General features: G+C 35.3%; 2 protein-coding genes across 2 annotated transcripts; both read right to left on the minus strand.

The window, feature by feature from the left end:
- Positions 1-131: 131 nt before the first annotated feature.
- Positions 132-8,573, minus strand: LOC124452798 (microfibrillar-associated protein 1-like). Its single transcript, XM_047003414.1, is given in 18 exon segments — positions 132-854; positions 1,133-1,288; positions 1,399-1,558; positions 1,892-1,953; positions 2,128-2,180; positions 2,257-2,302; positions 5,545-5,596; positions 5,598-5,651; positions 5,732-5,805; positions 5,878-5,937; positions 6,338-6,397; positions 6,468-6,495; positions 7,026-7,066; positions 7,135-7,213; positions 7,284-7,351; positions 7,735-7,843; positions 8,221-8,272; positions 8,351-8,573. Coding segments are annotated over 18 exon segments (1,329 nt in total). The 5' UTR covers positions 8,418-8,573; the 3' UTR covers positions 132-746.
- Positions 8,574-9,131: 558 nt separating this feature from the next.
- Positions 9,132-16,440, minus strand: LOC124452799 (DNA-binding protein RFX6-like). Its single transcript, XM_047003415.1, has 20 exons — positions 15,775-16,440; positions 15,464-15,606; positions 14,450-14,540; positions 14,159-14,282; positions 13,861-13,922; positions 13,714-13,791; positions 13,186-13,213; positions 13,006-13,113; positions 12,835-12,912; positions 12,641-12,754; positions 11,753-11,802; positions 11,574-11,674; positions 11,445-11,503; positions 11,065-11,206; positions 10,897-10,991; positions 10,623-10,734; positions 10,382-10,501; positions 10,109-10,302; positions 9,692-10,033; positions 9,132-9,622 (listed from the first exon to the last, which is right to left on the minus strand). The coding sequence occupies exons 2-20, from the start codon at positions 15,585-15,587 to the stop codon at positions 9,299-9,301; spliced, it is 2,346 nt and encodes a 781-aa protein (XP_046859371.1). The 5' UTR covers positions 15,588-15,606; positions 15,775-16,440; the 3' UTR covers positions 9,132-9,298.
- Positions 16,441-16,505: the final 65 nt, after the last annotated feature.

Raw genomic sequence — 16,505 nt, forward strand, 5'->3', positions numbered from 1 at the left:
CTAATCTAGATGTTTCTGAGTAAAACTGGGTAGGATACGTGATTAATTAATTATGCATGCATGACGCTCTGACATATATACATATATATAGCTCGGAAAATTGTCAACATAATAGATCTGACTCCTCCAAATCGTCGCAAAATACCGCCATATTTATTTGGTTTTTAAAAGCATTTCAAAAATCTTTAACTGTTTTCTCATATGGCATCACACCAAGATTTTCGCTTAGCGCTATTTTGATGTTAAGATAATGCATAATGCAAGTGTTGACAAAGAGAGATGTCTTAAGATAATGCATAATGCAAGTGGGACAAAGAGAGATGTCTTTCCATCGTTTTAGATTCATACAGTAAAAGTTCTTATTCATCCTCATCAGTCCAAACGAGGAATTTTAACACCACCCCGGTGTAAAAAGGGATTGGTCATCTCTCTCGGATATCTTGCACCCCCCCCCCAATCTATTCTATATTAACCTTATTGATGACCCATAACTACTCTTATATCTTTATGCTTAAGACTAGGAAAACAGAAACGTATTTATACAAGAATTGGCTGTTGAAGCAAAGGTTGTTAAAGTTTTTGTAACAAAATGTTCGGGAAACCACGGTTTCAGAAATATGTTTCAAAAACAAAGCAATGTCTTGATTAGGAATACAAGTTTCCGATATTTCCCACTCTTATGTGAATGCTGACCTTGAATGATGCCACAACTACACAATAATGAGGTTAAAATAGCTGCGCTAACATCATTTTCGTTTCTTGGTAGGTTTTTCAAATGTTTGTTTGCTGGCAGCGGAATGATTCGCGTGGAACTTCAGATTGAGTGTGTTCTCTTGAGCCCACGGTGACTCGAACTGCGGAAGAAAACAAATACGGGTTATGCTGTAACATTTTCGGCGCAAAATATGCAGGATACAAGCACTATCGAGATACAACACATTTTAAATAAACGACGTATTTTTTGTATGCGGAACCATAACTACGTACTTTCGAAAAATATGTCGTTAATTTAAAATGTGTCCAAAATGAATGGGTTCGAATTATGGTATGGGTAAATAAACGCAGTCTTATCCCATATTTCGAACTTATAAACCTGTCCTGTTTAGATGGAGAAACTTCATCTAATACTCACTGAGGTCGTGTCTTGATCAACAAGATGTGTATATTTAGTTCGACCAGATCGTCCAAAGTTCTTCACTTGCATGACTTTAGGAAGGACAGTTTTATCAAAATGATCCTCGAGCGTTGGATTCGTAATATCGCGTTTGTAAACATTGTCTTCAGCATCCTGAGAAAAAAAGTTAAACGTCGCAATGTTGGAGAGCAGTTTGTCGATTTTTATAAAAACTTCACAGGATAATAAAGACAGAAATGTCCAGATAAAGGTCGTTCGCTCACCAAGAAGAAAGATCCACGATGATAATATTTCTGTAAGAACTTGTATTTGCCTTTTGGCATTTTGTTGACAACAACCTTGGGATTATTTTTCAACTCGATTAACCTTTCTTCTTCAGTCATGTTGTGAAGGCGTTCAACTTCCATCTTCTCTTTCTCCATTCTATTAAAAACAATCACGGTTAAACATGGACGACGTTGAAATAAAAAGTTAAAATGAGCGAGAGCAAGTTGATAGCTGCAACGGTGTTCGAATGACTAACTTCTTATTAATATACAACCTTCTTTGCTCAGTTTTTACCCGTGAAACATTGTACCAAAAGATAAAGGTTAGACAAAAAAAGTTTATCATATGACATGCGCAATGTGTTCGTTTGCTGTTTCATTTAGTGAACTTTTTTCGTAATGGACAACGGAAAATGTTTCTAAGCCAATCAAAGTGCGCTATCTCTCCGAAAGTGACGCTTGAAATACTCTGATAAAGTTGACGACTTACAACTCTCTTTCTTCTCTGTCTCTCTTGATTCTTTTCAATTCACGAATTTTCCATGCTTCATACTACAGCGAAAACCAAAATGGAAAAAAATCACTTTATTTGCAAGTAATAATGTATGAGGTAAGGTAAAAGGTCGAGTGAAATTATTCTGCAGTAATTATTTTTACGTTAACGTAAAAATGTCGCGAAAAATTATTCTGCAGCATCTAAATACTGACGATAATAATGATGTAAACCTCTTCTTCATCGTTTTCATCATCTGTTTTGATAACTTCCTCCTCCTTTTCCACTAAAACATCATGACAGCACAAATAACATTTTTTTGTCAAATGATTATGAGTTATACATATGAAGCGCATATTTACCGCCTTGTTCAGCTTGTAATTCTTTGTGAATGATGTCTTCGACCAACTAAAAGCAGTAAAATAATTCATTACCTACTAATGATTCCTTTGCACAGATCACTGTTCTCCAACAATAGAAGTATACAATCACTCGTATCCACCAATAAATGTACGTATATATCATTTAATAAATATATACAATCACTCGTATCCACCAATAAAAGTACGTATATATCATTTAATAAATATATTTAATCACTCGTATCCACCAATAAATGTACGTATATATCATTTAATAAATATATTTAATCACTCGTATCCACCAATAAATGTACGTATATATCATTTAATAAATATATTTAATCACTCGTATCCACCAATAAATGTACGTATATATCATTTAATAAATATATTTAATCACTCGTATCCACCAATAAATGTACGTATATATCATTTAATAAATATATTTAATCACTCGTATCCACCAATAAAAGTACGTATATATCATTTAATAAATATATTTAATCACTCGTATCCACCAATAAATGTACGTATATATCATTTAATAAATATATTTAATCACTCGTATCCACCAATAAAAGTACGTATATATCATTTAATAAATATATTTAATTACTCGTATCCACCAATAAATGTACGTATATATCATTTAATAAATATATTTAATCACTCGTATCCACCAATAAATGTACGTATATATCATTTAATAAATATATTTAATCACTCGTATCCACCAATAAATGTACTTATATATCATTTAATAAATAATTTCTAATTAGCAGCAATTTTAAAAAACACTTGAGAAAAACGACGATTTTTTTGAGAGCAAACATGTTTCGACATTATCAGAATGCCATCTTCAGTGCAGAATGGTTAGTGTTAAGTAATATGATACGTAATATGATATGAATAAATTAATTACAATGAATAGGATTATGATTCAGTTACTAAATATAAAATAATTACAAAAAAGGAAAAGAAAAATAAGTATTAAGAACTTATAACAAAAATATTATTATAAAGTAAATATAGTGTTGTAGTGGTGAACTTGGATATTTAAATCGGGATTAGTTTTATTAATGTGTAGAGCTTCCTTGATTTTGAGTGAGAAAGTGGATTGATCAGTGTCGATGATTTTAAAACAGGAAGGTGAGAATTTGTTTTTACATGAAGGAGAGGCTTGAAGATGTTTGTAGATAGTGGAGTTTTTGTCTGTGTGAGTATGTTCCTTTATCCTGGTAGATAATTGGCGAGAAGTTTCACCAATATAGCGGGAATTACATCCCGCACATGAAAATTGATAAACTACCATAGATTTGGAAAGTTCGGGAAGTGGGTCTTTAAACGAAAATAAAGATTTTATTTTAAAAGATGTGAAAATAAGTTTAACGTCAATGTCAGTGCAGTAGCGTTTAATGATTTGTGTGAGTTTGCGTTGTGTGTGTCGTGAGTAATCACCTATGTAAGGTAGTTTGAAATAACGTTTATTGTCAGGTTGTTGTATATCGTTAGTGTTAGTTGTGGCGTTAGATGAGTCAGTGCTTATCTTGTTGTCCAAATAGTGTTGTATAGTGTTGTTGATGAAATGAAAAGGAAAAGAATTACGTTGGAGAGTGAATATTAGTTTCTTTAAATCACGTTGAAAGCCGATGTCTGTGTTGTTAAGTTTCCGTGCTCTGTCGGTCAGTGTTCGTATCAGTCCAATTTTGTAATTTAATGGTGTGAAACTAAAAAAGTTAGTCAGTAGTCCTGTATATGTTGGTTTGTGGTACGTAGAGGTCATACAGTTTTCATGTGATTTAGTTAGTAAGATGTCAAGAAAGGGTAACTGATTGTCTTGTTCGGTTTCGTATGTAAAGTTTATGTTTTGATGTTGTTTGTTGATGTATTCGTAAAAGAGTAATGCTTCGTCTTTGTTATGAAAAATACAAAAAATGTCGTCAACGTATCTGCGGTAAAATAAAGGTTTGTTGTTGCCGTAGTTATTTAACCAGTTTCGTTCGTGAAAACCCATGAAAATGTTGGCTAAAATGGGTGCCAAGGGTGAGCCCATACTTACCCCGTCAATTTGGTCGTAGTACTTACCGTTAAATAAAAAATGAGTCTCGGCCGTAGCGATGTTAAACAATAGTTTTAGTTCTGTTCTGTTCATTTTGAATGTAGGGTTGTTGGTAAAAATTAAATCAATAGCAATGTCTATGGTTTCGGTCAGTGGTATGTTGGTAAAAAGGCTTTCAACGTCAAAAGAAATAAAGAATTTGTCATGTGGAGCGTTAGTGTTAAAAGATAAAAAATCATCGACAAAACTAAAAGCAGGCAAGATAAGCACTGACTCATCTAACGCCACAACTAACACTAACGATATACAACAACCTGACAATAAACGTTATTTCAAACTACCTTACATAGGTGATTACTCACGACACACACAACGCAAACTCACACAAATCATTAAACGCTACTGCACTGACATTGACGTTAAACTTATTTTCACATCTTTTAAAATAAAATCTTTATTTTCGTTTAAAGACCCACTTCCCGAACTTTCCAAATCTATGGTAGTTTATCAATTTTCATGTGCGGGATGTAATTCCCGCTATATTGGTGAAACTTCTCGCCAATTATCTACCAGGATAAAGGAACATACTCACACAGACAAAACTCCACTATCTACAAACATCTTCAAGCCTCTCCTTCATGTAAAACAAATTCTCACCTTCCTGTTTTAAAATCATCGACACTGATCAATCCACTTTCTCACTCAAAATCAAGGAAGCTCTACACATTAATAAAACTAATCCCGATTTAAATATCCAAGTTCACCACTACAACACTATATTTACTTTATAATAATATTTTGTTATAAGTTCTTAATACTTATTTTTCTTTTCCTTTTTTGTAATTATTTTATATTTAGTAACTGAATCATAATCCTATTCATTGTAATTAATTTATTCATATCATATTACGTATCATATTACTTAACACTAACCATTCTGCACTGAAGATGGCATTCTGATAATGTCGAAACATGTTTGCTCTCAAAAAAATCGTCGTTTTTCTCAAGTGTCATTTAATAAATATATTTAATCACTCGTATCCACCAATAAATGTACGTATATATCATTTAATAAATATATTTAATCACTCGTATCCACCAATAAATGTACGTACATCATTGAATAGTAAATACAACAATTACATTTATGTCATCAGATACCACATGCACCAATCTCCACTGTCCTCCCCCCACCCCCCAACCTCACACATACAATGTCAAAAAGTTACCTTTCGTGATGTCCTTTTGCGTTCCTCCATTATTTTTTTCTTCTTTTCCTCCTCTCTCTTCATCTAAAGACATCTTCTCGCGTTCTTTAATGGTCACCCTTTCAGACCTATACAGGTTAGTGATCTTTGTTACATAAATGATTGCAAACATTCCTCTGAATGAAACACATCAAAATTATAATCGTACTTCCGCACAAACACGGGTTTTAATCTCGCTCCAAATTCTTCCTCCGAATCTGAGTACTCCTCGTATTCAGACGACTAAACGGATTTAAATGAGACAGCTCACAACAATGGCTAAAAATGGAAGTTACTCGGACTTCCTCTAAAAACCTCTTCCTCGTCACTTTGATCTTGATCAGACTTTGGTTCATCTTCAAGATCCAATAAATCCTACACAGGACATTGAATGGAAACACAAGATTTATGCCAGCAACTTTCAATACAACTTGGAGTAAAAAGCTTTCTAGAACCCCACAGTCTTTACCCGGAGGATGCTGCCCGGGGGTCTTTTCCTGGGGTTTTATCTGCGGCTCTTTATTTAGGGCCTTTACCTAGAGGTGTTCATGCAGGGTGTCGATACTTGCGCCCTTTAACAAAGTGCTTTTAAACTGGGGAGATGAAGACAGGGAACATAAATGAAGATAAGGGGTGGAATGGTATAAATTTTAAAATTGTAAGCTAACTTATTGCAAGTAATTTGACATATTGAACACTTTATTTTTGATGGGAATTCTTTCAAGTGATGCACAAAAACACTAAACTTATTAACACTAAAATTTTCAACTCTTACAGTTTCTGCTTCTTTTCTTGCCATTCGCTGCCTCAAAGCAGCTCTACGTCTCTCAATTTCCTAAAATAAACATTACATTAATTCTCAATAAGAAAAAACATGTATTAATATGAGCAAATTCATAATAAACCTCATCATCAATTTCTTCTTCATCTCCACTATAAATGAAATTAAAGCAACTTATTTTCCATACAACTAATCAAGAAAAGAGTGCAGGACACCATTTAGAGATACCTCGTCTAAATACATAAAGTATGTATTATTTAAGGGTTTGCACATGTGAGTGTTACCAAACATGCCTGAAGTTTGCATTGGCCAGTGCATACTCAAAAAACATTTTTTATAAAATAACAATGATGCAGAAGAGATAGCTTCAAAACATTGAATGTTGTAATTTTTTCTCAAACATGTATTGGTGATTGATTTGCAAATTCCCTTTTATTGGTGTAACTGATTGAGCTATATACCAATAAGTTCATAAGTCAATTAGCTGTTCTTTTATAAAGCATAATAATTCAATTAAAGCATAGAAAAGAATCTATCCGGACTATCCTCATGGTAGACTTACTAGAAGTGGGAAACAAAGGCTGGTAGCTATGTATACATCTCAGTGGATCTCCTAAATCTACAACTGCAAAGTCTTGACTATTCATTAGTTCGGCCGTAAATTCATTCATTCAGATCTCACCTGCTCTCCTCCATGGGATGAGGTCCTTTCATATCTCCAACCTGGAAAGAGGAAGTAATGTAACAATATCTTTAACACAAAACAAAAGTCCTAACAAGTTTTGACGTACCTCTTCATCAGAATGTTCTCCATCGCCAGTCGCTAATATTTCTGGCTCCTCAGGATGTCTTTCTCGCACAGCTTCAGCTCTTTATACGTATCAAAAAAATCTCTATCATCAATACTGGCCACAGGTATGTAGCATTAACTTCAACTTACATGTCTGCCTTATCACGACCTTGCAGTCTCTTTAATCTGCGATCACTTTCCTCTGCCCTATCATATTCCTAAAATCATGTGTAGATTTTATCAGTGTGTTTCACAAAATTTTGCACTTATCTAATAAAGGCAATGCCAATAAATATCATTATCTGAAATCAATAAATTTCTCACCACCAACAACATCAGCAATATTTTATTGTGTTTTATGTTCATTAAAGTGATTGATCAAGATTCAGAAAATTTTTGTTTTGAAAATGTGTACTTCTATGAAACTTTTTAAATGTTGTAAACAATTATGTTCTTATTTATTCATATCACATTAACATTTTCAGTTCACAAAAAGAAGTCAACCTACAATTTCAATATTAGTCTATGAATTTTGAGATGCATAATCCAAAACTCATGAACCAAATAATCCTTGTTTTGCATAAATCATTAGATGAAATACCTCTTTGAGACGACGGTCCATCAAGATATCAGTTGGTTCACGTTGTTCTTGAACAAACTCATCTTCGTCCTCGTCATCTTCATCACTTGATGAAGGAGCATATCCTGGCCTAAGAAACAAAATTAATCATTAAAATATTGTCCTAATATTATATACATATTGTGTTTGGTTGGAACCATACACAGCTTGTATAAGTGTAGAAGTTATAGTACTAAATCCATGCTCCATGTCTGCAAACTTTCCAATCCAGGCTAAGCCTAAACTCCATACTGACAAGACAAATGTTTCGATTATAGATTCTGAACAACCTAAGTCAACCATTATACACTAGGATGAAAACATCAAATGTTTTTATAGCAAAACTTTCTACCCAAATTCAATTAAACATTGTAACAATCTTAGTCAATAGTCAATCTTGGAACTTTGACATAATTGATAAATATAAAAGAAAACAATTAGGCGTGAAGTGTAGATAAATACAAATACCTTTTTCCAGCTACATATCTGGTTACTTTAACCTTCTGCATGGATAGTTCACCTACAAATTAATTCAACTCGATACAATTCCTTTCTTAAACGATATCATAATATGCTCATTCAATGTTCATCCTAATACCCTTCTCATTTTTGACTGGAACTGCTCCTGCAGTGCTTTGAATTGGGAATTTCGATTCCGTCGCCATATCTTCTAGCGGTTGCTGGACCTCAACGTAACCTTACTTCGATATATTTAACATTATTTACAAACAAAATTAAGTTAGTAAGAGTAAAACGTTTACCGTTTTCAAAATGGCAGAGTAAATCCGTGGTTTTCCGACAAGATTCCGAGTGGTGTCCGAGGACAATCATTACCACCAGAGCTATAGAGGGCTCTGATTACCACAATATCACCCCACCGATTACCACACAAAGGTGATCTCTAAGCTAACGTTCATGACCTGGATTAACATTATTAATACACAGGCAGTGAAAAAGAATTTCCAAAACATAAGATATAATTCACACCACAAAAAATAAAAGTATGTGTAATAAATAGTGGATCCACTTCTAGCTATAATTACAGTTTTCATCAGTCAGAAACACTGCTGATTAATAAAGTAAATCAATGAAAGAATGTTTTATGCAGTGCGGTGTTTGAAATTAAATGAAGATATGATTCCGTTGAGTCACCTGAATTATTCAGGTTCATGAGACAATTGCTTAAATTGTCCAGCCAAGTGCGAAGGTCATATCTACATTTAAAGTAAATCAATCTTTGACTTGGATGATAATATCACCATAAAACATTACTAGACAATTACAAGGTATAAGGCTCTCTGCTTTTGAGTAGACTTGTCTGGTTTACAAGGAAGAGGAGTGGAAGGTTAATTTCTCAAATGTTGTTAGATAAGGTCGTTATTGTTTGTAGTTGTTGGTTATAGCGCTGTGCTATCATTCTTTTTGTTTACTAGACAATTCCTGAGCAGTTCGTTTTCGCTGCCTGTGCAATATTTAAAAACAAAGAAAATAACAAAACTGAAGTTCAGCAGATGATCAAGTTGCAAATGAAATTTTCATCCAATGCTCAGAACATCTGAACTGCTGTACTTAAAAGGGAATTAATAGATGGTAAAGAACTATTGGCATTGACATCGTCGAACGCGCATGAATCGCTGAAAAGGTTATCCACCGAACTGTCCATTTCGTCAGCCTCTTCAGAGGTGAATGGAACAAAGTGACTGGAATTATCCAACGAATTCCCGTCAGGGTAAAATATCATAGACGTCTGGAACGAAAGATGGCTGTTGTTGAACGTATGAGGTGGTAATATTGGATAAGATGGGATTGCTTCGCCTTCATTTTGTGCTTTAAAGCGTGGGTTTTGAAAGCTTGAGTTAGTTGTATCAAGCTAGAAAAAAACAAATACTTTGTCACTTTTGAAAATTACCATGCAACAAACCTGTTGCAATAAAATTACCTGCTGCTTTCTGGGATAGGTTTGAGTCACGTGATCATAAGTAAAATGCATGGGCATTAAGTTTCCATTGACATCCACCGGTCCAGATAAAGATGGATTTACACCACAATTTCGAAAATGTTCGCTGACCAAATAATCTATTCTTTCGAGGCTCGGTTGGACAATGTTTGGAATATTGTTCATCTTGAATCTCTGAAAATCAAGCGTTCTAGGTTGCGTGTCAGCGTAGTACCATGCGGTAGGTACAGTCGGTCCATTTTGCATGTTGAAGAGAGGCGAGACAGGTGGGGTCAGGGGTGTTATTTCATGAGACAGATGCTTATATTTGCTGTCATTTATCAGCTGGACATAAAAGGATGTAAAGAAGATACGTCGGATGTGGTCAAAACATATATTCATCATATTTTCATTTCACACCTTTCGTTTGGGTTTTGTGTTGTTCTGTGACCAACTGCACTGATCATTTTTAAAAGACGTTCTTCTCTTTCCTCGACACGATGGCCTTGCTTTTGCGTTAACATTTTCTGCTGGCCTTGATCTCGCCGCTGACACTGTAAATTTTGTCTTTGTGCTAAATGTCGACATTCGAATGGATTTATCGCAGTCACCATCTGAAGCAAAGAAGTAGCAAAGCGCTGGTGAAACTGAGCCTGCGATATTCACATTCCAAACACAATGCAAGGACTTTACCTTGCTTGAGATTTTTGTCCAGATTTTCCTGAATTGTCTTCTCTAAATCTTCATTCAACTTTGTTTCAATTGCCAGAAACATGTATTCGTCCATAAGCATGCGCAGAAGATGAAATGAACCTAAGCGAAATTTAACGCGATGATTTAGGAGCACAGAACACTGTTCGACAACAAATGACAAAAAATAACATGCTTCCAAGACGATATTCATTTGATGATGAAAAGCCATTTAAAAACTCACCAAAAGTTGTGCAGTAATTTAAGGTCAAATTGTGCATGAGTCTGCCACAAGTGAAAGACCACTGAAGTAGGAACTCCTGCGCACGAGTTTTGACGTCTTTCTTGTCTTCAGGCTGGGAGAAAAATAATTAAGTACATTAACATATACAAACTGCTGCAACAATTAAGAATTTGCTGTCATTTTGTATCCCAACATTGATGATTATTATAATATATAAACAATTATCTTATGTGATATTAAAGATTCTTATAAATGATCAACATTTATTCCAAACCTTGATGATCCTTCTTTCGATGATCCCATCCATCCAATCAACATATTCCTCAATCTGTGCGGGCTTCTCCAGTAAACTGCGCAACTTTGCTAAAACTGGAAAGAAATAATCATTTCAAAGCGTACTGTTTCTGCTTCAGTAGAAGCTTTAGCAATACGATAGACAAACCTTTATCGTTGTCGCCACTTTTATTCATCCCATCATAAGATGTGAACATGGCTTCAGTTTCCAAAGAATTAAAGTCAACTTCATCAAGATCGCTGGCCATTTGGTCGGCTATCTCTGCATCCTGTATCACTGGTCTAGCTGTCTGAAGCAGAAAATGCACTGAAAATTGTAGCATATTTGCATGTTACCATCTTTAAGTCTCTTCTTTTACAGTCAACGTTCATTGCGGAGTCAGTTTGCGTCTTACTGAGAAATGTCCAAAGTATGGACAACTTTGTTAAACGAGAGACAGTCAGTAACGTAAAGGAACACTCACCTGAGCCAATGGACACTAATTCTCAATGAGGGACAGTCAGTAACGTAAATTAAGGAGCACTCACTTGAGCCAAATGAAGAAATGATGTCTGTCTTTTGATGGCCAGAGCAAATTGACGAGCAGCTTATGAAGAGAAATATTCTGAGAAACAAAAATAAAGACGGAATTAAAACAACAACATATCTATAAATACCTTGAAGTTTGCAGCTAATTAAGTTTTCCGGAAAATTTTCTAAAGACGATTTGACCCATTTTTCAATTTGTCGCGCAAAACTTCTCACATCAGATAACAATCTAAATTTAGAACAAAAAAATTTAGTAAAGCGTTGTGTGGCTTTTGCATAGAAACGGCACTTGATTAAAAATACTAACTCTTCTGGCATATCTTGCATCGTACTTGGAATTAATACATCAAGAAGAACCTGTAGTCAACGAAAAGATGAAAACAATTAATTGTTGTTTTAAAGGCAAAAAGCAAAATTTTACTTCTCTCTATTCTAATTTTCAGCCTTTCGTTTTGGAGCATTAAATTTTTTTTCATTGTTTTTCCAATTAATAGAATATTATATCAACAATTTACGACTACTCAGCAACGAGTTATTTCTATAGCTACCTACTTTTGTGTCTAATCTAAGTCATAAATTGCCCAACAAACTTCTCGTTCTCGCCTAATGGAAATGTAGCCTTTCGAATATGAAATATAACAGAATGTCAGATTAACCACTTTACCAACAAGGTACCTCAGGCCACTTTATGCCTGTTCTTGTCAACTCTGTTATTATAAGCTGTCAACTTTTGTCTCTACTTTTGTGTCTTCTTTTGATTTTATATTAGCATTTGCTTCCTGTGTACTGTTATATCTAAAAAGTGTCATTAACTGTCAGCAAATTCTTTCCTATTAAATACAGCACGAAGTCAGTTGGTAATTTACCAACGAGTTACCTTTAACTACCTACTCAATTAGTTTGTTTTTTTTGTCTACGTTACTTTTGTGTGTACTTTCAAGTCTACTATTTGTCTATTTCATACTGTCCACTGCGTTTCCTCCATGTTAGTAAATTGACGACAAAATTCTAGCCTATTACATACAAATGAAAGGAAAAGATGGTCAGATGAACAATTCACCGACAAGTCATAAACAAGTTAGTTGACGTATACCGTATAGGGAGATCATTAAATGCCCTATCGCACATTTACATAAGGAGAAGGGAGAGGTCCCTATTCACGTGGATCATCGCAAAGAAAACAGTGTTTGCTTACCTTATATAAAATCGAGTCACAAAGACAGATGAGGTTAACAACAACGTCAACTCGTAGAACAGGAAGCAAATGGTTTGGCATTCTTTGCCAAAAGTGAAGAAGATAACTGTAGATCTAAACGATCGAAAGCGTTCTTCTGTTTCGATACCGCCTGGACGTAGAAAAATCAAACCAATCACATTTATCACGTTTACCTCATTGAAGTTGGAATTAATGGCAGTATCCAGAATACACTGACAATGTGTCTTGTACATCATGATCAAAGTATCAACCTGAAAAACATCACACATGTAGAAAGAACACGTGTAATTTACGAATCACGCGGCTCAAATCACTACACATATGTTCGCTCTATTTAAACAAACCTTTTCAAGAGGTGCTTCCAGGGGGAACATCAGAATTTTAGGATTCGGAAAATCTGGTAGAAGCGTTCCAGTTCTCGAGGTTGGAGAATATTTTCTGAGGAAAGTTCCCTTACAATATAGACTACCACATTAGTGAGCATGTGCAGAGAAATGAGAATGTTTTACAGCCAACGAAGTTACCTTATTTTTTACTTTGCAGCTTGAAAACCTAAACAAACATTAAAATAACGGTCTTCGGCATGTTGCGTGACTCAATAATAGAAATAAGAGTGCCGTAATTAGGCAGGCCCCCTGAGAGGGCGCGAGAATGGTAAATTTTGCCCCAGTTCCAAACATACAATTAAAAGTCCCTGATTTGAGAAAAGACCAGTAATTAAGATAATCATATTTATTTTGACTTTCAGGACACGTTTCACTCATTCTAAGCAGTCACAAATGTTCAGAATCATGACGAAGCAGGGATCTGGGACAGAATTTTACCCCGGTCCCCCACATTTTCTTTCAGTGGCTACACAACTAGCATGAAAACTTATCGTGCTGTGTTCATTCAATGGAGGTACCTCTAACCAAACTACAGCAACAAAAAAGTCGATAAATCTGCTTTGCTTTGTGGGAAGGTACAGGTTCTTATCTGTAAGGTTTAAAGCTCCAAAACTCTAGTAGCCACGTATTGTAACAATCTTAATTATTTCATTTTCAATAACGAACCTAGTAAGACCTTTGCCAGAATAGACTGAATGATAATACGTCGACGATTCTTTGATTCCAATTCCATAGTAGTGATATCTAAATAAAAAGAATTCTTCCTCACAATGCCCTTAAAAGCACACCAAATCAGCAACACACGTTTATTACTTAGAATGTCCTCTAGTTCCCAATCTCCGCGTAGTTAGCTTGGGAAACTTCTGACGAATAATCTGGGAAAAACAAATAAGCAAATGAAGAGGGTAGACGCGTCGTTTTAGTACGCTAAAGTTATTCGACTATCATCTGAAGATATATATGACAAATCGTCATCTTTCTTAGATTCGGGCATTTTGCTGCCATGGGAGAGTCCAGTAATGTCAAAAACTCGCATCTACACGCAGTTTATAGAAGGGGGGGATATCACATTGGAAAAGTCCTATGCAATCCCGCTCGGCACACATCTTACCTTTCCAAAAGTCGCGGCACACGCAGCTTCAACCTTTTTTAGTCGACAGAAATCAAGGTAATGAGCGTACAGTATACATCGTGGTAGACATACACCTTCGCACGTGACATAGTTCTCATCCAACCTTTGAAGAGATGAAGAAGGTAAGAAAATTGAGAGGCAACTTGTCACGATCACATTCAATTCTGAAAGAAGCTTTTGAAAGGTTCCATTCATCAGAAGAAAACAGAAGGAATTTGAACAAAGATAAGATGAATGTTTCTCTGCGGAGTGTGGAAAACAAAATCTCACCATTTCAACGTTTCTTCAGTTTGCACTTTTCTAATTTTACTGACGCCACTTTGTGGGACATCAAAGTACGACTCGGAATTTTCACCGCAATCTATTGAACAGATGGAAAATATACATTGTGAAGCGAATAAACTGTTCCCTTTATCAATGGCCAACTTATTCTCCTTAAAATCCTTTTCCAGCCAACAATTTGAAGACATCTAAGATAAAAAATACTCAAAAAATTATCATGTTGTAAACTCAAGATTCGAGTAAAATATTACTTGCCAATATAACTCGAATCTTGAGTTTAAAAAAGATGAAGTTTTATTGAGTATGTTTTATCTTATAATTCTCTTTAAAGTTGGAGCAATCACGGCATAGGGAACGTACAATGTTTGGTTTCCATAAAGTCAGCGTGATCGACCTCTGTTCTATCCATTCGCATTCATTAGCCTCCAAACCATCTGTCCAAACAACCACCCACAAAATGTTACATTTAATCGCTTGGATCATTCCAGCACGTTGACGAAAGACCGAAACGATTACGCGATACACGGAATTTAGCCTCGAGTGAAACTTAATAACATGGACGGGGGGGAGATTAAATTAAACGTTCCACAAAAGCAAATATAAATAATAGCTAAAACCGAATCCATTACTTTTTACTCTTTCAGCTGAAGAGCTATGTTATTTGTAGGTTAAGGGACTGAATGCTGAATGAGTTGTAGAGTTGTCCTGGCTGGTCTGGTTTATAAACTCCTGGGATAAACTGAGGCACATTTCATTGCATTCAACCATCAAAGCCATTTAGAAAAACTCGTTTCGTAGCTGTTGATCACTCCTTCCTTTCATGTAAATATCAGGGCGAATTCAAGAATATACATTGTACGTGCTTATAGGCACATATATACACATAAAACAGGACCGTCCAATAATTCAGGCTCGGTGGGTGGCCTATATCTAAAACTCCTACACACGTGAAACAAAAACAAAGAAATACAAAAGCTATAAGAAGCAGTAAAAGCCAATAACCTTGCATCTCCTGCTGAGTTTGTGACCCATAATTCTTTAATCCTCTTACTGATGAATCCTTATCCCCAGTAGAACTGCCGTACTTCACGCTATCGCGACGACGTCTCAAACGAGTTTTCGGCATCTCCGTTCTTCAAGTCCAACTGCCGGCAAAAGATAACAAAAATCTCTCGTCGACTTTTTTCTCTGCTATAAGTAGACTATTGTGGCGGTTATTTTTTTAAAACAAACACTTCTCGCTCACGAATAGTGCTCAAGTTTCACGAGTACTCACTGGAAAGAGGACTTTCGTAAAAGACAGTGTTACATACCACTATGTTTGTTTACGATAGTTCACCGCGATGTGACAGACATGTTTGTTAACTTCTCCTCAATTAATACCTGCCCCGTTTTCCAATGTAAAAACTCATTAAAATCGTAATGTGTTCGTGTCGCCTACGCTGGATTTCAAGACCGCCAATTATACACGTCTGGTCCATTCAAAACTTCTCACAATTTATTACTCGTTACAAATTCTTTAATCCATGCAGATCCGTTTTTTAGTGAAGCGGCTTTGTTCCCAAGGTGATTTAAACAAAAACATTGAAAGCAAACCAAGGTCATTTTGAATGATGTTTGAGTCTGGCAAACAGCAAGTTCTTCTGTGCTTGCTTATTTTAATGAATTTCATCGTGCAGCTAAAGCAGAAAGGCATCAGAAAACTTGTCGCCATTAATTAATTATTTTCTTTGATAATCGTGTCCAAACTATGAAATGGATATTAACGTGGTGGCTACACGCTTGCCACGTTAAACGCTGGGAAATATTCAGTGGCGTAGCCAGCCTGCTCAATTAGCGCGAGTTTCGGAGTGGCATATTGCTGTGGGAGGTGCGGGGGTGGCACGCCTCCATTTTCATTGAAATATTTATGTTTACCATTGTTCCCTACAATGTGCCCAGTGAAAAAGAAAATGATAGCGATAAAAAAAAGTCGGTCTGGCTAAAATTTTTTTTCTCGCAACAAATGTTATTAAAATTTTTAAAATTGATTTTTAAGCAAATT

The sequence above is a fragment of the Xenia sp. Carnegie-2017 genome, unplaced genomic scaffold (genome assembly GCF_021976095.1).
Source record: "Xenia sp. Carnegie-2017 unplaced genomic scaffold, XeniaSp_v1 HiC_scaffold_25, whole genome shotgun sequence".
Taxonomy (NCBI): domain Eukaryota; kingdom Metazoa; phylum Cnidaria; class Anthozoa; order Malacalcyonacea; family Xeniidae; genus Xenia; species Xenia sp. Carnegie-2017.

Excerpts from the sequence above, each read along its gene's own strand:
- LOC124452799 (XM_047003415.1), bottom strand. The coding sequence starts at position 15,587 with ATGCCGAAAACTCGTTTGAGACGTCGTCGCGATAGCGTGAAGTACGGC. Across the intron at positions 14,541-15,463 it reads AACTCAGCAGGAGATGCAAG|ATTGCGGTGAAAATTCCGAG; the intron begins GTTATTGGCTTT and ends TCTGTTCAATAG. Across the intron at positions 10,992-11,064 it reads AAGTGGCGACAACGATAAAG|TTTTAGCAAAGTTGCGCAGT; the intron begins GTTTGTCTATCG and ends ATTTCTTTCCAG.